The sequence below is a fragment of the Panthera pardus genome, unplaced genomic scaffold, assembly GCF_024362965.1.
Source record: "Panthera pardus isolate Hobbes unplaced genomic scaffold, ASM2436296v1 HiC_scaffold_15, whole genome shotgun sequence".
Taxonomy (NCBI): domain Eukaryota; kingdom Metazoa; phylum Chordata; class Mammalia; order Carnivora; family Felidae; genus Panthera; species Panthera pardus.
In genome coordinates, this window is record NW_026526710.1 from 43,202,074 (window position 1) to 43,228,528 (window position 26,455).

A 26,455-nucleotide genomic window follows, 5' to 3' on the forward strand; every position below is an offset into this window, starting at 1 on the left:
GTCATTGGATAGGTTCCTTGTTAAAGTTGCACAAAAAGAAAAAGATTCCATTGAGCCAGTAAATAGCAGTGATTCTGTTAGTGATAGTGCAAGTCGTCCTACACAATAACCCTCGTTTCTCTTATCTCCCTCACACCAGCCACAAAGGTTTTCAAAGGTAAGCACAGGTTAATTTGTTTATTTTTCTTTTTTACATTTTTTTTTAAACATTTATTTATTTTTGAGAGACAGAGACAGATTGTGAGTGGGGGAGGGGCAGAGAGAGAGGGAGATACAGAATCCAAAGCAGGCTCCAGGCTCTGAGCTGTCAGCACAGAGCCCCATGTGGGACTTGAACTCACAAACTGTGAGATCAGGACCTGAGCTGAAGTTGGATGCTTAACCTACTGAGCCACTTAGATGCCCCTGTTTATTTTTCTTTATATGCTGTATTTTCTTTATTTTGTATTATAGTATTGTAATCATTTTTATATGAATGTTTTTGGGTTGTGGAACAAATCGAGTTCCCACTATTTCTGATGGGGAAATGCACTTGAATATACACATGCTTTGGATTACAAGCAAAATGTTTCCAGAACGAATTATGCTCACAAACCAAGGTTTTACTGTACGTTGCGTGAGAAAGTCCTATTTTTCACTTTTGAACAAGATAATTTTGCTACATACAGATATAAATTTTAGGTAGACTTTCTTGTTATGCTAACATAAAAGTATATTTACAGTTAGGTGAGCACAATCATTTGTTCTGTTACAACTGAAAGCTTGTTCTTTCCTAAAGCAGGTTTAGTTGAATGAGTGTATTAATAACTCTCATTGTTTCAGGTAGTCCAGCAGCCTTCAGGAGGTATTGCAAAACAAGTGACCACACTTCCCCATTCCTCAGCATTGACCATTCAGAAATCTGGACAGAAGAAGATGCCAGTGAGCACTGCAATACCTGCCAGTCAGTTTCCTCCAGGTAGACCCCAACCCCACCCCGCATCCCTGGCCCCATCATACTGGGTTTGGAACATGATGGGGTTTTGTGTTCTCTTTTTTATTTGTTATATTAAGAAAAGGTACTCTTTTAAAAGTAGGACCTAGGAGAGAGGACTGAAAAATCACTAGCACATTCTTTGTATCTACATAGCTACTTTTTGGGGATATATATCTTAGAGTAGAAGAAGCAACTACTCATGGTATTTTGTAATTAGATAAAACAATGTATTAGTGAATAAAGCATTTTTTTTAATTTACAAAAATTGCTATAGCTTTCTTTCTTTTTGAAATGTACTTTTTCTACATTTGGAAATCAGTCTTAACACAAAAGAAGTTTCATGTATTTTTAAAATATGCAAATATAAATGATATATTAACATCACTTGTCACTATTTATGCATATTTTCATAATGCTGGTAATCCTATAGGCTGAAGACTGTATGAAGAGAAATTATGATTTTTCTAAGATGATTTCATGCAGGGAATAAATTCATTGTCATTTTTGAGTTTAAACATAGTTCTAGGACAGCTTGAAATTTCTTTTGGTTATTCTGGGTATATTAAAAGCTGCTGTCCTGCATTTCTCCTAATATGGCATGACTGATTTTTTTAAAATTCTTTTTTCTTCTTTTGTTTTTATAGCTTCCATTTTAAAGCAAATTACCCTACCAGGAAATAAAATTCTGTCACTCCAAGCATCTCCTATTCAGAAAAATAAAGTAAAAGAGAATGGAATAACATCTTTCAGGTAAAGAAAATAGTTAAAATTTGGTCTGGTTTAAGGAAGTAGTATTAACAAAAAAGATGGCAGAATAGTACTTATAAAATAAATATCTTGATGCCTTTTTAAAAAGCCGACAGTACTTTATTGAGTATAATTTATAAGCAAGTGTATAAATCTTAAGTGTATAGTTCAATGAATTTTGATAAATATACATCCCTGTATAATCAAGATGCTGAACATATCCTTTACCTTCATGCTATTTTCAAATCAATTACCTTCTAACCCTTGCCTCCAGCAACCTCTATTCTTTAATTTGTTTTTTAAAATTTAGAGAGAGAGAGAGAGAGAGAGAGCGCATGCACACACATGACCAGGGAAGGGGCAGAGAGAGAGAGGGAAAGAGAAGCAGGCTCTGCACTGACAGCGCGGAGCCCAACAAAGGGCTTGAACTCACAAACTGCAAGATCACGTACCTGAGCCGAAACCAAGAGTTGGGCACTTAATTGACTGAGCCACCCACGTGCCCCCAGCAGCTGCTATTCTTATGTCCATCCCCATAGATCATTTTTGTTTATTCTTGAACTTTACTTAAATGACAAATTGCATTAACCTTTTTGCATCTTTTTCCTCTCGGCATGTTTTTGAGATTCATCCATATCATTTTGAATATTAAAAGATTGTTCTTTTGTATTGGTGAGAAATAACCTTTGTAGTCTCCTGTTGATGGACATTGGGCTGTTTCCAGTTTTTTTACAGTAATATGTAAAGTTGCTATAAACATTTATATACAGGGGCACCTGCGTTAAAAAAAAATCACATTTATATACAGATTTTTCTGTGAACATAGGTCTTCATTTCTTAAGTAAATATCTAGGAGTTTGATTGCTGGATCAGTAGGTGAGTGTGTGTTTATTTAAGAAACTACCGGGGCGCCTGGGTGGCTTGGTCGGTTAAGCCTCCGACTTCGGCTCAGGTCATGATCTCGCGGTCCGTGAGTTTGAGCCCCGCGTCGGGCTCTGTGCTGACAGCTCAGAGCCTGGAGCCTGTTTCAGATTCTGTGTCTCCCTCTCTCTCTCTCTGACCCTCCCCCCATTCATGCTCTGTCTCTCTCTGTCTCAAAAATAAATAAAACATTAAAAAAAAAATTAAAAAAAAAAAAAGAAACTACCAAACTTGGGGCACCTGGGTGGTTCAGTTGGTTAAGCGACTGACTTCAGATCATGATCTCATGGTTCATGAGTTTGAGCCGCACGTCGGGCTCTGTGTTGACAGCTTGGAGCCTGGAGCCAGCTTTAGATTCTGTCTCCCTCTCTCTCTGCCCCTCCCCCTCTTGTGTGCATGTGCATGCGCTCTCTCTCTCTCCAAAATAAATAAATATTAAAAAAAAAAAAGAAACTGCCAAACTTTACCAAGGAACTGTACCATTTTGCATTTCTGCTAGCAATAATAAGAGTTGATTTGCTCTTCTACTTTGTCACCTCTTGGTATTGTCAGTTCTTTTGATTTTTACCATTCTAATAAGTGTATTATGGTTATTATTGTGTAGTTTTAATTTGCATTTCCCTAATGACTAAAGATATTGAACATCTGTTCTTGTATTTATTTGCTATCCACATACATTCTTTTGATGAAGTGTGTGTTCAAATCTTTTGCCCATTTTTTCTTACTGAGTTGATTTCTTATGGTTGATTTTTTTTTTTTTATGGTTCATTTATTTTGAGAGAGAGAGAGAGACAGCATGAGTGGGGGAGAGGGAGAGAGAATCCCAAACAGGCTCCTCACTGTCAGGGTGGAGCCCAACATGGGGCTCGAACCCATGAACTGTGAGATTATGACCTGAGCTGAAACCAAGAGTCAGACGCTTAACTGAGCCACCCAAGAGCCCCTCTTATGGTTGAGTTTTTAGAGTTCTTTGTGTATTCAAGATCTAAGCTTTTTACCACATAAGTAATTTGGAAATATTTTCTTTATGGTATATTCTATCATTTGCCAGTGTTTCTCACAGAGCAAACATTTAATTTTGCTGAAGTTCAGTTCATTACATTTTTCCTTGTAAATTATATTTTTCACGTTTTACCTAAGAAATATTTGTGTAATCCTAGCTTACGGAGATTATCTTCTGTGCTTTGTTCTAGAAGTATTATAATTTTAGGTTTGTTCTTATATTGATATTCTAAAATTCCTGCCTATTTCCTGTATAAAAATTAGTGTGTGGATATTTTATTTTCTTCTTCCTCAACTTTCTTCCATTTTTAGTTGCATTATTTCTTTGTCATAATTTAAAATAATTTCTGCAGTAGTTTTTCTTCCTTGTCTCCATCTGCATTTTAGTTGTAGGTCTACTTTTATATTAAAACGATCATCATCAGCCCTTTCTCTGACGTTTTCTTAGTTATCTCTTCGTTGGAATGAACCAATTCTACTTGAGTAGAGTTCCTGTACTCAAGAAAGGCTGATTAGTGTAGAATTCCCTAAGTTCTTGTGTGTTAAAAAAAACAAAAAACTGCTGCAGTGTCCTTGATACATGAAGGACATCTGGCTGGATATGAAATTAACATTTTTGTAACATTTTTGTATTGCGTTTTAAAAAATGCTTCTCCACTGTTGCTTGATATTTATGTTGTTTTTATATATTTGATATTCTCATCTGAAGGCCTTGAATTTATTTCTTCATCTTTGAAATGTAATATTTTTGTATCAGGATATGCTGTGAAACATTGCCCATTCTGACCTTAACTTTCTTAGGTTCCCAATTGGCATGTTTAATATGCAGATTCTGCTCTCTTGAGATGCCTATAAAGTTTTCTTGGATTATAATTTGAAATATTAGTTCTAGTCCATTGTTTTATGTTTCAGTCTTCAGGGAATGCAGTAGTATGGATTTTATTGTTTACCTCCCTTAATTTCCACTATTTTGTCTCTGATCTTTTATTTATCTCCTTTTCATTCCTTTGTTTTTTATCTCTCTCTTCAATGCTTGTTTTTTTATTTTTTAATTAAATTATTTTTTATTTTTTATTTTTTGGAGAGTATGAGTCAGGGAGAGGGCCGAGGGGCAGAGGGAAAGAGAGAATCTTAAGCAGACTCCATGCTTACTTAAGATTCTCTTAAGCAGATTCCATGCTCAGCACGGAGCCTGATGTGGGGCTCTGTCCCAGGACCCTAGGATCATAACCTGAGCTGAAATCAAGAGTCATATGCTCAACCAACTGAGTCACCCAGGCACCCCTGAACATCTTTAAAACAGCGTTTAAAAGTCGCAGTCGAGTACATCTGTCCCTGGGTCTTTTTCGGGGATAGTTTTCTGTGGATTTTATTTTTCTTTTAATTGGTCATACTTTCATGTTTCTTTGTATGTGTCATGATTTTTTTGTTGAAAACTGGACGTTTAAATCTAATAATGTGGCATCTCTGGAAATTAGATTCTTCGCATTCCCCAGAGCTTGCTGTTTTTTTGTTTTGTATGTGTTTTGTTGTTGAAGGATCAACCTGAGGTATACACTTTAGATCTTAGATCATCTTTAGCCTTTGCTTTTCCCTAGGCATGTTTGATGACATTCTAATTGCCCCCATACATTCTGTTGCCTTTGAATGTCCTAGTCTTTCATGTTGGGCTTCCAAAAGAGGAAAATGAGGGCATGAGGAAAAATGGAGACTGGCCCTTTAAATCCCTTGGCTGTTCCTATGGCTAGAGGGTGAGGACCTTGCAACAGAGGGAGGAGTTGCAGCAACAATGGGCCACTCACTTCATTGTCTACATCTGTATGATCAGAAGCAACAATCAGTAATCCTAGCATATACTCCTGATATTTGGAGAACAGTTTTTTTCCTCATCCTAGTTGCCCCAAGCTTTGCGCAGACTGCTCCAATACATATGCATAGTTGTCTGCTCCAGGGCTGCAGCCTGGGGGATGGGGAGCTTCTGCCAAACTAACAGCTGAAATTGACCCAAATAACCACAGTTTACCTTACCATCCCCTTGGAAGTTGGAAGCCTTCAAAAGATTCAGAAGATCCAAAATAGTTACATTAGACAGATTCCTGATGCTCTTTTGCCATCTCCCAGAATCCTTCTCAGAGTGCTTTTCATAAAGCTTTTCGCCTGGGTTCTTTGACTTTTATTTTGCAGTTTCTTTTTTTTTTTTTTTTAAGCGAATTACATTTTTTAAAAAATGTTTATTTATATTTGAGAGGGAGAGAGAGACAGAATGTGAATGGCAAGAGGGTCAGCGAGAGACAGGCAGAATCTAAAGCAGGCTCCAGGCTCTGAACTGTTAGCACAGAGTCCAATGCAGAGCTCAGCTCACGAGCCTTGAGATCATGATCTCAACTGAAGTTGGATGCTTGACCAACTGAGCCGCCCGGATGCCCCCTTTTGCAGAGTTTTAGTGCTCCATTCCTTAAGTGAAAAATCATCACACAATGTCAGGTCTGTTTCTTTGTGCCTCAATTCTTTTATAGGATCATGGCCTACACTCTGAGTCTTGGCAGCCTTGGCAGCCTTGAACTTTTTCCTGTCTCTCTATCCTCATGAGTTTGCCTAATGCTCTTTTGGCTTTTCTACTTAGTAGCTGCCCTCTCCATGGCTCCTTAGTGTCTTATTCCTTATCAAGAATTTGCACATGCCCAAAGGAAAAAACAGCATGGAGAGAATTTTGTTTCCTCTCATGAGGAACCTCCTATCATGAGGTTCTCTTCTCTTGGAACTGTGGTTCCTCAAGACCTGGTTTTCCCAGCATTTATCTGCCTTCAAAGAAACTTTAAAAAAATGTTTTGGGCTTTGTTAGTTTTGTTTAATCAGAACAATTGTCTGTTATAAGTGATAGTCTACAGCAGAAGCAGAAGTCCTAGTGTAATTCTTTACACTTTTGTGTATTGCAAATATCTATTGGAGTTAGTGTTTTCAGTACACTTTATGGTGTATTTTAAAGTAGTTGAATTTAGCAATTTCTTATATATGAATTACTTATTGATGTCTTATCCTCCTTGGTATCATAAAGATACCTTTATAATATTCTAACAATTTTTAAGTTTTACTTTTTATATTTAAATCTTGGTCAACAGGGTTTAATTTTGAATTTTTTTAAATGTTAATTTATTTTTGAGAGAGAAGCAGAGAGAGGGAAACAGAGGATCTGAAGCAGGCTCCACGCTGTCAGCACAGAGCCTGATACAGGGCTCAAACTCAAACCATGAGATCATGACCTGAACTGAAGTCAGATGCTTAATCAACCTAGCCACCCAGGCACCCCAAAAGGGTTTAATTTTGGATTTGTTTGTTTCTATGACGTAGGGTAGGGATCCTACTTCACTCTTTCTCATATGCATAATCATTTGTTCCAACAACATTAATGAAGACTCAATGATCTGCAATGCCTCCTATGTCATATACACATGGATCTTTTCTAGGCTGTCTATCCATTTTAGTTAATCTTTTCATCTCTGCTTCATCTTTTTGGTTAATTTGTTTATTTCCAGTAGGATGCTTCTCAATTTACCATAACTTCAAAATAAATTTTGAATCTGTTAAGGTACCTCCTCTACCTACCTCTCCTTATTTATTTTCCTTCCTTCACTTTCATATCCCACCTCTCCACTCTTACTGATTTTCATGTCTGTTCTTGGGATTTTGCTGTTCCATATAAATTTAAGTATTTGAATTCCACCAGAAATGTCTGCTGGAATTTTTAATGGCATGGCCTTGAGTCTATTGTCCTTCAGCTGATTTCTTTATAATTTTTAGTCTTCTGTCTATAAACATGATTTATATCTTCATTTATGCATGCTTTCTTAAACATCTTTCGATAAAGTGTTACAATTTCATCTATAGGTATACACAGTTTGTTGAATTTATCTGTTGAATTTATTCTAGGTGCCTCTTTTATTGCTATTATAAATATATTTTTGGTAATTGCCTTTTCTGTTACTACATAGGAATGCACATTGCTTTTTTTTTTTTTTAATCCTATGCCAACTGCCTTGTTAAGTTCTTATTTCTGATAATTTTTAGATTATTTTGGGTTATTTATGTAGACAGTGATGTCAGGAGTGATACTAGAATTATGGGTTGACTTTTTGTTTTCAACACTTTAAAAATGCTGTTCCCATAGTTTTGTGTGTATGTGTATGTATTCACTTTCAAAGGTAAAACATACAGGGAAAAATCACCCTGAGTTAAACTACAGTGAAACAGCAGCACATTTGAAATCCTACTAACATCAAACATTGGACAATCAAATATTCATTGTTAAAAATTATTATAAAATGGTTAAAAACAAAATGTGGAATCATAAACATGAGCAAGTAATAATTTTCTATTAAAAAAAATGAATATGGGACACCTGGGTAGCTCAGTCATTTGAGCATCCGACTTCAATTCAGGTCATGATCTCATGGTTCGGGAGTTCGAGACCCACATCCAGCTTGCTGCTGTCAGTGCAGAGCCTGCTTCGGATCTTCTGTCCCCCTCTCTACCCCTCCCCTGCTTGCGCCTTCAAAAATAAATAAATATAAAAAAATAAATACAGTGATGAAAAAGGACACTTAGAAGTGAAAAATATAATTGCTGAATTGCTGAATTTAAAACCTTGTTGGATGTGTAAATCAGATTAAACCTGAGGACCTAAAATGAATTTGCTTTACTCCAGAGAGGATTTGTGACTTTCTTGTAGGAACCAGGGTGACTGTTGACTTGGGACCACTTTAGCACCTGTTCTAGGGAACCTGACTGAACCCAGCAGTCTCAGATACAATTTCTCCACTTTATAAGGGGTCTGAGAACTAGTGCCAGCCACAGGCATTTGTCCCTGAGGCAGTTTTACCTTTAGAGTGTGGTTATTGCTTATTTTTACTGACAACTTTTTTGACAACTTCTGTGCACCCAACATTAGAATGAAAATGTCTTATGCTGGTCTAGTTAGAATGCAGCGTAATTTCTCCTCAGTAAATCTAGTCCACTTACTGCCTGAAGCAAAAATGTCACCATTAGTATTTTCTCTGGGAAATTTCTAGCTTATTACTTTTGCTCATTTATCTGTTGAGTGCTTATTGCTTTCTAGACTTATATATATATATATTGGAGAGTAATTCTTTGTTATATATGTTGTAAATATTTTTCTCCCAGTCTTTTGTTTAACTGGCAACTTTGTTTTTAGTGTCTTTTGTTTTAGAAGATTTTAAATCGCAATATTCGATTTATCACTCATGCTTTATGGCTTTTGAATGTTCCCATTTTCTAAGAAATCCTTCTTCATCCCAAGCTCATAATGATGTGCTTCCATATTTTCTTCCAAGATATGTATACACATCTTGTATATGTACATATACCTTTACCTTTTCAATAATTCTTGATTTTATCTTTGTAAATGTCTGCAGCAGAAATTACCTTTTTCCCAATTGGAATGCCTGTCTCAACAGTAGTTACTAAAGAATTCATTATCCTTACCTTTCTGATTTGAGATGTCACCTTTACCTGATAATAAATTATCACTTATATAGGCACATTTCTAGAATTTCATTTTAGTGCAGTGTTTTTATTTTATTTCTGTGTTAACATTTTTGCATTTTCTATTATGATTCTTTCATTATTTGTTTTTATATCTGATCTGACAAGGTAAACCCTCTGTTTATTCCTTTTTTTTATCAAAGGTATCTTCACTTTATTTTTCTACTGCATGTGAATTTTAGAAATTTAGAATCTATGAACATTTTTTATTGAGGTCATGTGATTAGATTAGTTTAAGGAGAATTGACTTTTTAAAAAATGTTTTTTAATTCATTTTTAAGAGAGAGCAAACGCGAACAGGGGGGAGGGGTAGAGAGAGAAGGGGACAGAGGTTCTGAAGCAGGCCCGTGCTGACAGCAGAGATCCTGATGTTAGGCTCAAACTCAGAAACTGTGAGATTATGACCTGAGCCAAAGTTGGACGCTTAACAGACTGAGACACACAGATGCCCCGAGAATTGATATTTTTTTTTATGATGTCAGCTATCTTGAACTGTAGTTCTGTTTGTTGGAATTCAGTAAGGCTGTAGATAACAGGCATACTAAAAAACAGTGGCATGAGTCAGACAGAAGATTGTCTTACATTTGGGAAAACTGAAAGTAAGCAGATCGTTGCAGATATAATGTTGCATGGTGTAAGGGACCTGGGTTTCTTGTTCACTTCCTTTTTGTTCTTCAGACACACTACTCATGTTCCCACTGTACATGGGCATATTGTAGATGTGATATTCCCTGGACTCTCTTTCCTCCAGTCTTCATTTGGCTTGGTCCTCACTTTAGTTTAGAAGTTAACTCTTTAGAGAGTCTTTGCTTAGCCAGCCAACGGAAAGTAGTTTCTTCATTCACACTTGCTGTCTTGTGAAGGACTCATCAGAAAATATCCTGTTTGTTTGTTTACCATTCCTTGTGTTTCCCACTCCTTTTAGACTCTCTGGGTGTTTATAGTCACTTTTATTTACCATTGTATACCTAATGTTTAGAACAAGGCCTGGTCCATAATAAACATTCAAATAGTTGCTGAAGTAATGAATTTTGAAAAGAGAATAGAAGTTTCTATAACCATAGCTATTTTTAAAGATATCTTTTATTTTTGCAGTAAGATACATTTTTTTGTTTTGTGTAATGCTTTATAGTAATTTGGGTTATTCATGGTTTATGCATATCTTTTTAAAGTTACATTTTTTTAAACTTACGTTTGGTTTATTTTGGGTACTTAATGTCACTTCAGTTGTTAAAATGAAGCTTAAAAAAGACCCTTGATGTTGACTCTTGTAAAATAAGAGGAGATAATAGTGTATGCCATTAGATCTTGTCTTGACTTTAACTGGATGAGGTTTAATAACATAGGATGATATCTGCCTATTTTTTCAAAACTACTTGTTTAACTGAATAAAAATTTTTTTTTGTTCATGATTTTTCCACTAAGAGAATTATATTTTCTATTCTGCTTGTCATTGTACCTGGGATGATTAAGGGAACTTATTCACCAGGCACTTAACACCAGTACTTAAACACCAGAGGGAGCCAGAGATTCATGTTTTATTCTTTTTTTTTTTTTTTTTTTTTTAATTTTTTTTTTCAACGTTTTTTATTTATTTTTGGGACAGAGAGAGACAGAGCATGAATGGGGGAGGGTCAGAGAGAGAGGGAGACACAGAATCGGAAACAGACTCCAGGCTCCGAGCCATCAGCCCAGAGCCTGACGCGGGGCTCGAACTCATGGACCGCGAGATCGTGACCTGGCTGAAGTCGGACGCTTAACCGACTGCGCCACCCAGGCGCCCCCCATGTTTTATTCTTATTTCAGCATTAGAAGTGGCAAATATGACTGTACCTTTGCATGTTTGTTTAGTTAACCTTACTTAAACTGAGTGGCTATTTAATGATAATAAGGAATTATTATTGATTTTTTTGAAGATACGGTAATGCTTTAAGGTTAAGTTTTTTTTTAAGAGTTCTTATAGGAAAAAATAGTAAAATATTCATGGATGGATAATGCATATACATATTACCTCTGTTAGTAGGGGTTTAATGTGTTATTTTTAAACTTTTGCTTTAAAAGACACTTTTAGGAAAATAACATAGGACACGTTACATGCTATTTGCATAGACAGTATTACTTCATTAAATTGGATATCCTTTCTTTTCTTATATTGCAAGAATCAGATTCTCTAATATAGATTAAACATATGTTCACCTTGCTTCATATGTAGTTTTTTCATCATGTATTTATTAAAGAGTCTGCTTTTCCTTATAGGTACAGGTATAGCCATAATACATGTTGTTATATAACCTATGAAATAATACATATAGTTAATCTTTCCAAAGCAGGACTTTGGAGAGCCGCTAGTGACAAAAGAAACCTCTCATCTTGGAAAGATAAAGCATCAGTGTGAGCTATGCCCAGATTAGCTCTAAATCTAGAGTTAAAATTCAACAAAACAGTCTTCTTGGAGGAGTTGCCTTATACTAGATCTCAATAGAAATTAAGCTCTTAAACATTCTTCGCAGGAAAATTATATGAATAAAGACTTGGGAGAAAAGATACGAAGTCTTTCAAAGTTTTTGGCCAGATTTTGTCATAGTAAAATGCCGTTTAGGAAAAATGTTTGTACTTAGGTGCAGAATGAACTGGAAGAAAAGGTATTAGAGGTAGATGAAGCAAAGGTTGAAGTTACATAGGCAGGAAATAGGACATGTCTCTTTTATATGTCATGGGCATCCTCAAGAAGGATCAAAGCCAAGAGATAGTGACAATTGTATGGTATTATTTATAATAAAAATTTCTTAACAGTATTAATAATGGAAAATGTATTAAATATAGGAAGTGGGTGGTAGATACTTTCAGAACAATTTATAAATAAACAATTGCTAGTATAGCATAGGTCAACAATTTCAAAACTACCCATGAACTTACTGAGATTATTGATTTGTGGGCTCACCCAGAATAAAATCTCTGGAGGCTGAACCTTGGCAAGAGTCTGTATTTTAAAAATCCTCATAGTATTTCTGCTGCTCATTATAAGTTTGGGACTGTAAGTATAACCATCAGGTTTCCAAATGTGATCTATAGAAAATAGTTTTGAAAATGAGGACTTTTTCAGGGAATTTGTGAAGTTAAAACAATTTTAATTTTAATACTACTACTACTAATAATAATGTTATTTGCCCTTTTCAGTATATTATTTGATTAGTGGTTCAAAAACTACAGTGGCAAAACCTCTGGCACCTTAGTATTATTCAAGGCAGGGACACAAAACTATGCTGGTAGCCATTCATTCTTTACCCTCACACACTCACAGTAAATGAAAAGAACCTAGATGTTTTGTTTGTTTGTTTGTCTTTAATGAGATGTCATGCATTATTATTTTTATTAGGTCTCAACCCTTGAGTACACACCTGTTTAGTATTCTGTGTGACAAAATAGGAGGTTTGCATAAAGCTCTTCTGCATGTTGGGGTCTCAAGGTTGTCTCAAGGACAAGTGCTTGCGCTTGTGTTTCAATTGTGAGCTAAACTAACCACTTTTCATGGAGCACCACTTTTACTTGAAAGAACAAAGAGCAACTGAAAAACAAACGGTGGTTATTTAGACTTGGGAATTTGACAGATATTTTTGTGAAAATGAAAAAACGGAGCCTGTCACTTCAGGGAAAACAACTGACAGCATTTATTTGCCAGTGATAAAGTTTGAGCTTTTTAAGCAAATATTAAAAATTTGCAAACCTTGTATCCACTACCATGAGCTTAACATCTTCTCAATACTTAGATTTTCTGATAAGATCAGTGCAGATATTAACATGTGATTTTGGATTGCGTATGGTGAATCTAAATTTGGAAGATCTGTGTAAACTCAGTGACACAATATTTTTCAGATTACCAACACATGATGTTACAAAACCATGCATTAAAGGTTCATCCAAAGTGAAGAGGGCCAATGGATTTTTAAAGAGATTGGAAAAAAGAGCACAATGCTATCCTTCTGAGTGATTAGTTTTTAATTTTGGCATTGTTAGCATTAAAATGGTATTTATGTTAATATGTGATGGTTTCATTACTTTTCAATGAATAAATACTCATTTAAAAAAAAGATTTTATTTATTTATTTTGAGAGAGAGAGAGAGCAGGGGAGGGGCAGAGAGAGGGGGAGAAAGGGAATTCCAAGAAAGCTCCGCACTGTCAGCACAGATCCTGACGTGGGGGTTGAACCCACAAATTGTGAGATCATGACCTGAGCCAAAATCAAGAGTTGGATGCTTAACCAACTGAGCCACCCAGGTGCCCCCCAAAATATTTTATTTTTAACTAATCTCTGCACCTGACGCGGGGCTCAAACTTACAACCCTGGGATCAAGAGTCATATGTTCCACCAGCTGAGCCAACCAGGTGCTTCTACATACTCATTTTTGATTTCTGATATGGTTCTAGTTTCTAATACAGTTTTCATTCAAAATCTTATAATAGCTACAGTTTTCACCCAAGCTAGATAAGGGAATTGATGAATAGAGATGTGAACAAATTTGTTCAAGGTCATCCTTTTAATAACTGTCAGAACAGGGACTGAAACCTTGGTCTCTAACTCTAGAATTGGTACAGTTAATTAATTAATTAATTAATTAATTATCTTGAGAAAGAGCACAAGAGCCAGCAAGAGCAGGGGAGAGATGGGTGTGGAAGGGGGGTAGAGAATCTCAAAGCAGGCTCCATGGAGCCTGGAGGCTGACACTGGGCTCGGTCTCTGAATCTGACTGTCAGATCATGACCTTAACCAAAATCAAGAGTTGGACGCTTTACTGACTGAGCCACCCAGGTGCCCCAGTGGTCTTAATTTTATAACTCCGTAGTTTTCCAAGTGTGGTCCACAGAGTGTGTACCTCACAGACACCTAAGTATGTTTGTTTAAAAGCAAACAAACAAACAAACAAACCAAAAAAAACCCTCTATAATAGACCCACTGAACATGAATTGTGGGTGCTGAATGGGTGTGTATTTGATTGTGAGACCTGCATTTTGAACATACTCCTGGGTGGTTCTTAAAATCACTAAGGTTTGGGAAATCCTTCAGTATGTTACACTACATTTGAGTCAAAAGAGGAAAGACAAAAGGGATTTCCCATGAGAAAAATAACTTCACAGAGGCATGAAAGAGGAATAAATAGGGTGTTGTGTGAGTTTATGTGCTGGCTATGGTATAGAGGTTATGCCTGAGGGTGGTTAAAAAAAAAAAAAAAGGATTGAAGGCAAAATTATTTTACCAGGGATTAGTAATCTAAGGGAAAAATTTGATCTTAAAATAAATTTTTTCTTTATACTTTCTAAACAAATTTATTCTACTAAGTAATATATATATTTTGTACAATATTCAAAAGGAAAAAAGGATATACAATGGAAAAATATGGTTCTCCCTTGCTTCTTTTTCACTCTGCTACCCAGGTTCCCATTCTAGAGCCAACCACTGTTAGCAAATTCTTGTGTATTTTTCTGGATGTAATTTTCTCAAAATAGATGGTAGTATATAATACATCATGTTTTACATTTTGTTTTTTACAACTTAGTGGTAATAAATCTTGGAGATTGTGCTATCCCAGTGTATATTCATTGTGATTTGAGATTTTTATCAGTTACATAATGATGAATAGTTAAGCTATTTCCAGTGTTTTGTACTAGGAAAACAAAGCTGCAGTGGCTATCATTTCACATAATTTCTAGAAAGAAGTGCTTATTCATTTTAAATTGGCAGATAATATCAAGTAAATCTCCACAGAGGTTAGATTTACAAATTACACTGAGCAACAAAGCTTACAATAGCATATTTTCACCTGTTCTGATGAACTTTATTAACAAGTTTTTTCCAGTCTAACAGGTGAAAGGTTATATCTTGTATTTCTCTTATGAGTCGAACATCTTATTTTTGAGTCATTTTAAACTTTCTGTTAACTGAAAATTCTTGTGCTTTGTCCATTTTTCCATTGGATCATAGGTTCTTTCCTTAGTTATTTGTAGGAGCTCTTTGTATATTAAACTAATTCCTTTTCCCATGATATGAATTACTTCCTTCAATCTTCGGTCTAATATGTAGGGATTGTTATTGTCTCCATTTTACTGACAGTGCAGGTCTAGAAAGATTGATTTGCTTTATTTCATACAGATAATAACTGGCAGTCAGGATTACACTATGGGCAGTTCGACTCCTCATTTTTACCCACTGTTCTTCTCAGTATATTGTAGTAGATAAATAGCACACTGTTCTGAATACATGGAAGTTTCCTCAACTATTTACCATTTACATACTACTCTGCTAAGAATGAGAGAGGTGATAAAAATAATATATTTATTATACTTAGTATATTTGTTGAATATAATCAATACAGTTAGTCTAGTAGGAGTTTAAGAGAAATAGGCTGATTTTTTTTGTATTTACAAAATAACCATATGTTCATTTATTTACCATTTATTGAATATTTACTATATGAAGCATAATCCTGGAAATTAAAGACACTTTCTGCCCTCATTCATAGGTTAATATGGGAGATAAGCAAGTAATCCAGTGCTTAAAATATGGTAGAGTAAGTGCTGTGGTGGAGTATGTAAAGACTACCTTGGAATATCCAAGTCCCCCTCCCAGACAAGTGGGGACGTGCTGTATTGCATTTCAGTAAAGTTATTTGTGTGTGTGTGGGGGGGGGGGGGGCTTAATACAGGTTATCCCTTGAAATATGCTGATTTTTAGAATAGGAAGCAGAGTAAAACCTACCATAACAGAGACAAAACATATTCTCAGAAGTTAAAAAGTTGGAGCAATTGGACACATGCTTTTTTTTAAAGTATCAGTATTAGTATTTTATTAGCATAAAAACAAAGTAAAAACACAAAAACAAAAGTTTAAAACAAATTAAAGTGGCATTTCTAAACTACACATTTGAAAAGGACTGGGATATAGGTAAGACTTTTGACAACTGAAAGATAATCAAAGAGGAGTTTGAAGACTAGAACTGGAAGTAGGGAATGTTCTGAGCAAGGCCAGAATCAGTATGAGCTGTGTGATAGTGAGTAATGGGAGGTAAGAGTGCTAAGTTAAGGTCATTACCTGGAAAACCTTGAATATCAAGTTAAGTTATTGGCAGAGTGAGAGATTTTTAAACAGGAGAGTAATACGATTCTCTCTACTTTAGAAGAATCAGTCTGGTGCTGGTATAGATCTTAAGAGGGTGGAAGACATTTAAGAAGTCAGGCATAAGCAGTGGATAACTTTATCAAAAGCTAAAGAATTAGGTCCGTTTTAGAAGCCAGATTGCAAGACATTAATGATAATTGGGTAATGCTTCTTTAATTTTTACATAGTAACTCATTACAACCCACAGAATCTTGAATTGGAAAGCTTTTTCTATTAAGGCATTATTAAATTTCCTTTTTGCATATCTTAAAAAGAAAACAGAACAGATTATTTTTCATAGTACCTTCATAAAAAGACACTGCATTAGATCAGAAGACTTGAAGATATAGTTCAGAGAGTCTCATTTTCTTCTTCAGAATTAAAACCAAACCAAAATCACAACGGTGCTTCAACATCAAAGCCTTTAATACTGTCCTGGCCTATCTTAGCTTTATTGATAATGCTGTTACAGCATTGTGTTGTCTTTTCTTTCCATCAGTCTGCCTCCTGTCTTAGAGGAAGTGTTAAATGGCTTGGGTGCTATTTACTGTGGCACCTTTTCCTCTTCCCTCAGTAGGGGTCTTCCTCTCTATTGCTGCCACCCTCGGTAACCATAGCAACTGACAGCTGTACTAGAGGGAGCTGTGTTCAGCTTGGGGCCAAATAGGAGGAGGGAAGGCAGGCACGAACAAATCTTATTGGGCAGTTAGTTCCTTGCTTATTTCAGAGGAGGGCTGCAAGAAGATTCTTAAAAACATGGGACTGTCTCCTCTTTGATGAATTCTGTTCATTTTTAGTACTCTGGTAGTAAGTACTAGTAAGTACTGGTAGTAAGTATGCCTGGTACTGTTCTCTGCAGCCTGTGTGTGAGATTTCAACAGGGAGTATGCAGAAACCCCTTGGAAGCAAATTGCAGTTTATAGGGCCTGTGTACCTGACAAACATCTGAGATTGTAAGCATTTGGTGTTGTGTGCATGTGTGTAAAGACCTTGTTTTATATACCTTAAACAATTCTACTTTTTTTAATGTTATTTTTGAGACAGAGACAGAGACAATGTGAATGGTGGGGGGGGGGGGGGTGCAGAGAGGGAGAGAGGGAGACACAGAATCCAAAGCAGGCTCCAGACTCTGAGCTGTTAGCACAGAGCCCGACGTGGGGCTTGAACTCAGGAACTGTGACATCATGACTTGAGCCGAAGTTGGATGCTTAACAGACTGAGCCACCCAGGCCCCCCTACCTTAAGCAATTCTGATTTTCTTTTTAAGGGAAGATTGATGTTATATGTTTAAACTTCATGTTTTCTATTTCCAGGTTTCTTTTCCTACATGTTTATTTACTATTTTTTAAATATCACTAATAATTTTTATTGGGTAATTCATGTACACAGTACAGTATTCAAAAGGTAGAAAAGAGTATACTATGGTATAAAGTAAGTCTTTCCTATCCCTACTTCCTTGTTTTCCTCTCCAGAGAATTTCTCATTTATCTTTCCAGAGATATGTGAGGTTATACCCATATGTGTATGTGTGTGTGTATGTGTGTGTGTCTGCGTGTCTGTTTCCCAAGGGACAGTTTCTTCTCTACCTCTCTTTTTTTTTTTTTTTTTTCTGCTCCATAGTACTCCTTGGCAGTTGTTCTGTATCAGGTCAAAGAGGATTCCCTCATTCTTTTAAGTGGCTGAGAGGGACCTTTGAAAACACCTAATCTAAGTTACTCATTTTTAAAAAAAATTTTTTATTAATTTTTATTTTTTAATTTTTATTTATTTTTGAGAGAGGCAGAGACAGAGCATGAGCTGGGGAGGGGCAGAGAGAGAGGGAGACACAGAATCCAAAGCAGGCTCCAGGTTCTGAGCCATCAGCACAGAGCCTGACAAGGGGCTTGAACCCACAAGCTGTGAGATGATGACCTGAGCTGAAGTCAGATGCTCAACCGACTGAGCCACCCAGGCACCCCTAAGTTACTCATTTTTAAAGGAAATTTGAGTCCTAGAGATGGTAAGTAACTGGTTGGGTTTCAATTTTAGAGTGAACTAGTTCTTCATTAATGTGTAGTTGGCCTTTTTTAAAAAAATAGATATTGTTTATTAAAGCAGGTTTAGGTTCACAGCAAAATTGTTCGGTAGATACAGAGAATTCCCCTAATCCCACACATGCATCACCTCCCTCATTATCAACATCTCCCACCAGAGTGATCATTTGTCACAGTTGACAAACCTGCATTGGCCATCAGTATCCCTCAAAGTCCAAAATTTACATTACAGTTTGCTGTTGGTGTAGTACATCCTATGGGTTTTAACAAATGTATAATGATGTGTATCCAACATTATAGTATCATACAGAGTACTTTCACTGCCCTAAAAATTCTGTGTTCTGACTATTCATCTCTCTCCTCGCTAAATCTCTGGCAACTGCCGGTCTTTTTAGTTTGCCTTTTCCAGAACGTCATATAGTTGGTATCATATGTTATGTAGCCTTTTCAGATTGACTTTTTTCACTTAGTAATATGCATTTAAGTTTCCCTGTATGTCTTTTCATGGTGTGACATCTCAATTTTTTTTTTTTTTTTTAGCACTTAATAAAACTCCATTGTCTGGATATGCCACAATTTATTTATACACTTAGTTACTGAAGGACATCATGATTATTTCCAAGTTTTATCTGTTATCTTTGAAGCTGCTCTAAACATCTGTGTACAAGTTTTTGTGTGGACATAAGTTTCCAACTCCTTTGGGTAAATCGAAGTGCAGTTGTTGGATTGTACAGTAAAAGTATGTTTAGTTCTGTAATACACTGCTAAATTGTCTTCCAGGGTGACTGTACCATTTGGCATTCCCACCAGCAGTGGATGCGAGTTCCTGTTGCTCCATATCCTCACCAGCATTTGATGTCAGTGTTTAGGATTTTGCCTTTTCAAACAGATGTTTAGTGTTATCTCATTTTAACGTATATTTCTCTGGTGAAAGGATGTGGAGCATCTTTTCATATGCTTCTTTGCTATCCGTACATCTTTGGTGAGGCATCTGTTAGGTCTTTGGCCCATTTTTTAATTGGTTTGTTTTATTGCTGAGTTTTAAGAGTTCTTTGTGTATTTTGGATAACAGTCCTTTATCTGATGCCTTTTACAAATATTTTCTCCCAGTTTGTGTAGCTTGTCTTTTCATTCCCTTGATATATCAGGTTTTTTGTTTGTTTGTTTGTTTTTTGCACTTTAACGTAATCTTTACCCTCAACATGAGGCTCAAACTCACAACCCCAAGATCAAGAACCACATGCTCTACTGACTGAGCCAGCCAGGTGCCTCTTGAGACCTGGGGTTTTTAGAAATATTTTTCACTCAGACCTTTTATTTTTTTATTTGGATCTTGGTCCATCTTTGGGTTTATGGTGTCTGCCGTTCTTACACTTAAGATGTTTACCTGTTTAGATGTTTCTGGAAACACTACTTATGTAGGTGGCAAAATAATTCTTAGAACCATTTTTGGCATTCATACTTCTGACAATACCTCTGTGACATTTGATAAGGCGGACTGCAAGCATTTTTGTATAGTTTCTTTGTATTGCATGTTTTATTTTTCCCTTTGTAAAGACTCACCTCTGAATGTTAGGGTTTTAAATCTGTTCAGATTATGAGACTCTTGCTCTATCTCTCACTTTCAACTGCCGTGTCTAGCTTTCTTTTATTTAGTTGTTTTTGTTTTTTTTTAAATCTCTCATATATGTTTGAGCATCGTCTCTTTTCCCCTCACCCCTAAACGCTGCTTTTTAAAGTGGAACACCAGAGGCCTTCATTTCTTGAGTACTTGACAATTATAATTTATTTCCCTTTCCCATGCACAAATGCATTACCACAGGGAGTTTCATAATTTAAATCTATTGACGTGAGACCACATGATATACCATTTGGACCATGCAATAAAGAGAAGCAACATCCTTTTTATATAATCATGTTTGTGTAAATTATGTTATACGTTGATAGGTGAGTTATGATCGGTAACCTGCTTGTTATTACATACGGTGATAAGGATGCTGTGAGGGAATTTTCGTATTTCTTTTCTCTCTTCTCTACCCTTAAACAGATACGCTCATCTTAGCACTGTAGCCATGTAGCAATCCTATTAGATAAAAACAACTATTTAATTTTGCTGGTGCGATGCAAGGAGCTCAAACATATTTTGTGTTTTATATATATGTCATGTTAGTATGTGTGTGTGTGTATAATTTTATATCTTGTATGTAGACCTTTGCAGCCATTTGCTCGAGGATGTGGTTTAATGAATTCAGTTGGTACAGATGGAGCACACCAAAAGTCTCAGGCAGAAAATCAAAACTAGTTTTAACCATTTGGTTTCAGAATAGTTAGTCAAGAAAGCTTCTTTTCAAGGGTCTTTATGTGGGTACGGACCTTTGAGGACCAGGGGATTTCTCCTGCTCCTCAGTGGAACAGTAGAGTACACTGGGGAAATCAGAGGGCATTTAACATCTTGGATGAAAACAAAGAAGTCTGTTTTCATTTCTTTGTCTCTTCATTTCAGGGCATTTGTGGATAACTTAGTTCAACTCCCAAGTCCCTCATTGACTAAACTGAAAGAGAGATGGACACTAGGAGACACAGTTGCTTCTGATTCATCTTTCTGATTAAATATACACTAATGGTTAGACATTTCAATTAATTTTAAAAGCTTCCAGGGAAAGATAGCTATTGTTCAGTTCTCTTGCTTGGATGAATTGAGAAATTAATGTCTGTAGTTATAAGGAAAGATCTGTAATTCTTTGCTCTCTTAAATCATTCATGTACAGATCACCAACCACCACCACCACCAAAAAGCTATCTTTTTTTCCTCTTAGGGATGAAGATGACATCAATGATGTGGCTTCCATGGCAGGGGTCAACCTCAGTGAAGAAAATGCTTGCATCTTAGCAACAAACTCTGACTTGGTTGGCACACTTGTTCAGTCATGTAAAGATGAACCATTTCTTTTCATTGGAGCTCTACAAAAGAGAATTTTAGACATTGGTAAGTGCAGACTTATGATTGTTGACCTGAGAGTACTGTCTGTTCCAGGGAAAGTATTATCAAAAGAGACAGCCTGGGTTGGTGTTCCTGGAACTCTGAGGCTTAAATAAGGCTGTGGGAAGAATCAGGATTTCATGGGTGTTCTAGAAAGAGGCGTTTCATTTTAAAAACTACTAATGTAACTTAAATCATAACCTACTGTTTTGGGTTTAGATAATAGAAGTTAATATTTTATTTATATTTCTTAGAAAAAGATGTGTGTATTTTTATGTGAATTTGTACACATGACATACAATTTTTTTCTGTCCTGTTCCTTTCTTGGTTGGACTTAAGTACATATGTATACATGTGCATGCATACATTATAAGTTCATGTTTATGAAATACAGAAACTGCCAAATATTGTGGAACAGAAATACAGAAGTTGAGAGTAAGTCCCTTTTTTTTTTTTTTTTTTTTTAAATCTCAACCCTGAAATTAAACTTGTTGCCCTAAAAGAACTAAATTAAAATACTAGGTGTCTTTCTGGGTCCAAAAGTAGCTATTAGATGGCTGCAGCGTGTAGAAGGAAATGGAAAAAATGTACCAGTTTTGTTCTGGAGCCACACAGCTTTTTTGTTGTTCTTTAATACCAAACTTGCAGTAATGTGAGAGACTGCACTCTCCCCATATTGACTGAGAAATGAGACAGTTTGGAGAGAGAATATTGCCTGTGAGTTATCTCATTTCTTGTGTCCTAACCCTGGGACTTTTTGGAGTCCCTTCTCCCATATCAAATTTGGGAGGTCAATACTAGTGACCTTTGAGTATACTTTAGTAAGAATCTTTATTATTATTATTTTTATTATTATTATAATTATTAAATGTTTATACTTGAGAGAGAGAGAGAGAGAGAGAGGGAGGGAGGCAGGCAGAGGATCCAAAGTGGGCTCTGCGCTGACAGCAGACAGCCTGATATGGGTGGGGCTCTATCCCATGAACCGCAGGACCATGACCCCAGCTGAAGTTGGATGCTTAACAGACTGAGCCACTCAGGCACCCCAAGAATCTTTATATTTTATATTGAAGCCCTAACACAAAAATCTGAAGGTTTCTGATTTCTGATTATACCCATGGTTTTTTTTTTTTTTTTTTTTTTTTTTTTTTTTTTTTTGAGGGAGACAGAACGAGTAGGAAAGAGGGAGAGAGAGAGGGAGAGAATCTTAAGCAGGCTCCATGCTCAGCACGGAGCCCAGTGTGGGACTGCATCCCATGACCCTGGGATCATGACCTGAGCTGAAATCAAAAGATGCTCAACCAACTGAGCCACCATGGTATTTTTAAAGACTACAAAGTACATTACTATTACATATTTTAAATCTGTTTTGCAAAATAATAAATGTTTGAGCTCCCGCACCTTTTTTTTTAAATCTCTAATGTAACTTGGGTATGTTATCTTTCTTTTATTATGAAAAACTAGAATTTATAAGCAGGCCAAAAGTATAGGAATTCAGAAGAGCTCTTGTTAAAATGTTTGCCGTTTGCTTGCATTTTGTTTGACTTTTCTCCCTGCCCTCTCCTTCTCCTTTTCCTTCTTTCTTCCCTTTCCTTTATTTTTATTTTTATTTTTATTTATTTTTTAACTTTAGAGACAGAGCATGAGACAGGTGGGAAGGGGGCAAGATTGAGAAAGAGAGAGAGAAAGAAAATCTTAAGTGTACTCCAAGCTCAGTGCTCGGTGTGGAGCTCAGAGACCTATGCAGGGCTTAATCCCATGTCCCTGGGATCGTGACCTGAGTTGAAATCAAGAGTCCAACACTCAACCGACTGAGCCAGCCAGATGCCGTGTTTTCCTTTCTTACTGTTTCAATTTCTTCTTTGCCTAAGTGTTGTGTATGGTGTAGGAGCCAGTTCCTTAATTTTGGAAGACGCATTTTACGGTCCTGTGATGGCTTAGGAAACTTACTGGTATTGACTCCATGTAACTAACTATATAATTATCTAGAGCTTTGGTAGAGTAGAAGTAGATACTTAGTTTTATTCGTTCCCACCCCACCCCCTAACAAATTTTGTTTTTAATTTGACTTAAACTTTGATTATATGATAGGAAAGTCTTTGGCATTGCAAGAACAGTTTGATCATTTAGGACAGGGATGGGCAGTTTTTCTCTACAAAGGGTCAGATAGTAAATATTTGCCACTTCGTGGGCCATGTGGTTTGTATCACAGCTGCTCAACTCTGCTATTACATTGCAAGAGCAGCCTTAGAGAATATGTAAACAAATAGGCAAGACTATCCCTATCGAACTTCATATACAAAAAGAGATCAAATTTAATTTGCCAGCCTGTTTTCAAGAATAATTCTGGAAACAGCTGTTTGTATTTTCAGTCCTTAATAATCACAAATGTGTCACTTAGTAGGATAGAAAATTGCAAAACTTCTTACTTCTGAATTACCTAAGCTTTTTAAAAAACAATAAAACTATAGAGTGAGTGGAATTATGTATTTCTAGGAATGTTTTCCATTTATAGTAAAATTCCATCTTTACAGAACAGATCAGAACCAGGACTATTCCTTAATAGTCTAAAGTTCCAGAGAATTTTTTTTGGAAGGTTTTTCTACTTAAATGTTAGGATAGTAAACATGCCAATGTTTTTCCTTTTTTTGTTAATTACCTAAATTAAATTACAGACATTCTATAAAATCACATAACAAGCTTTCAAGTACCAGCTAGATTTTTTAAATCAATTATGTTGATTTAAAGAGAGTGTTATATTTAAAAGTGGGAATTTTTTTTTTTTTTTTTTTTAATTTTAGAGAGTGAGCACAAGTGGGGGAGAGGGGTGGAGGGGGAGAGAGAGAGAGAGGGAGGGAGGAAGAGAGGGAATCTTAAGCAAGGCTCCACATGCTCAGTGCAGAGTCTGACACAGGGCTCGGTCCCACAACTCTGGGATTGTGATCTGAGCTGAAATCAAGAGTTGGACGCTCAACCAACTGAGCCACCCAGGTGTTGTAACTTGGTAACTTTGTCATGTTTTATTATCAGTGGATTAAAGATATTAGAACATTTGAGTGTTCGTTAAACCCTGGAATTGTCTGCAGATCCCCTCACTTGTTTATTTCTAATACTCTAAAACATGAATTTTTTTTTTTTTTACATAGGATGAACGATTTTATAAATACATATAAAATTATTTTTGAAGTTTCCCTCCAAAACACTACATATTTCTATGTGTTCATTTTCTTTCCCTTAGTCATGAACTGACATGTCATCACCCATCTACCCATGTTTAGTTGTAACTTTAATCATTGGATGATTTTGAAATTGTGTCCTTTATGTAGAAGACCTCTGCTATTTATGTATGCTGACAGTTTTAGTAGAGTAGCTTTGGCTTTGTAGTGTTTTTTCCCTGCTTGAATCTAAAATTGGCGATGAATTCAGTTTTGCTGGATAGCAACAAACCACATTTTGAAGGTTTGGCTTAGGAGAAGCTAAATAGTTTTATATCTTCTTCCTGTCTGCTGTGCTATAGCCTGCATTTTGGACCTTGAGCACTTTTTTGGAGGTTCTAGTAAGGGAATGCAGCTACTCACATACCTCTGACCAAAGAATGGCCCTCCTCTATCCAGTTCTGTCAGTTCAAGGGAACATGTAGCTTTGGGAGGGATGCACAAGGAACACTGAGAGAGGAAAGGGACTGCGCCTTGGCAGCCAGATCAGCCACATCCACCCTGGTGATCAGATGTCACAGCCAGGTAGCCCTCACATCCTATAGCCTATACTTTGAAGTTTAACATTTATTATGAAATAGTGTTAAAGAATGAATATAAGATTTGTTGGCTTAAAAGCCAACAATTAATTAAAATTAAAGCCTATCTTTGCTATTTTGCTGTACTCATTCACACTGGGAGTATTTAAGGGTATATTTCAGATGAGAGTGCAAAAGCAAACTCTTATGTTTGTTAAAAATAAACACAATAGTACTATTAAAAACTCATTTAAATTAGCCAATCTAATTGGCTATATCTTTAGAATTAGGTCTCTGTTGATACACGTGGTTCACTGAGCTGAGGAATTATTATTCAAAAACTGATAAGATTGATTTATAAATGAGCCTTCTGCCTTTGGGTATGTGGTCCAAGTTGTTTTCTTGAATCTTTCTTCCTAGTTAGCAGAAAGAAGAATAGAAGTTTGGTTTATTTATGGAATGAGATATAGTGAGAGAGAAATTATTCAAATGGAGGAGTGAAATGATGAGGTTTTGAATGTATTTCAACTTATAAATTAATTACCAGGCCAGTTTATCAGAACATGAGTTAAAGCAAAATAAGCATGTTTGGTAATGGACAAAAGGAATGTAGGTATGTCTTGTAGACAAGGCAGTAACAGAGACCCACAATCTAAATTCATTGAAATAAATGTCGTAAATTGTTAACAGTGTCAAACAGGGCAAAATGTAATTTTCTATTTTTTTAATTACTGAAATTAACAGAATACGGCACTAATTTCTGAAGTTACCATTTTCCTCCCTGAACACTAGACTTGATTTGTGTTCTTATTAACTTTGTCCTATAAATGACCTTGCAAGGAGAATGATTCTAGAGGCTAAGTGAAACAATGTCTATATTTTCTGAGGCTTCAGGCTAGGTTTTATTAATGTAATGTCTAAGATCTTTGAAGTTGTGACTTTACCAGGAAAATCATAATCTCCAAACCTTTATTCATAATGGGTATGACTTCCAGGGGGAACAGAATACCTGCTGTGCTAATTATTTCAATTATCAGCCACTACTAAAACACGTAATGGATTTTCTCTGCTTCCACAGGTAAAAAGCATGACATTACAGAACTTAACTCTGATGCTGTGAACTTGATCTCCCATGCAACACAGGAGCGATTACGAGGCCTTCTAGAAAAACTGACTACAATTGCTCAGCATCGAATGACAACATACAAGGTAAAGGAAATCATTAAAGAAATACAGACTCTCCTCTTTCCTCTTTGTTGTGTTAAAGATAGTTTTTTGGTGTGGATTCATATTCTAAGTATATTTTTATAAAGGAAATGGTCAAGATGTAGTTCATACTGGTAGACAAAGTTT

General features: G+C 36.0%; 1 protein-coding gene across 1 annotated transcript in view; it reads left to right on the top strand.

The window, feature by feature from the left end:
• TAF4B (TATA-box binding protein associated factor 4b) overlaps positions 1 to 26,455 on the top strand; it is a 124,403-nt gene that overhangs the window by 38,765 nt on the left and 59,183 nt on the right. Inside the window, exons 8-11 of the mRNA XM_019465502.2 lie at positions 823 to 958; positions 1,621 to 1,726; positions 21,206 to 21,375; positions 26,181 to 26,311. Of these exons, the coding sequence (XP_019321047.1) occupies positions 823 to 958; positions 1,621 to 1,726; positions 21,206 to 21,375; positions 26,181 to 26,311 (543 nt within the window). The remainder of the gene's footprint in view (positions 1 to 822; positions 959 to 1,620; positions 1,727 to 21,205; positions 21,376 to 26,180; positions 26,312 to 26,455) is intronic.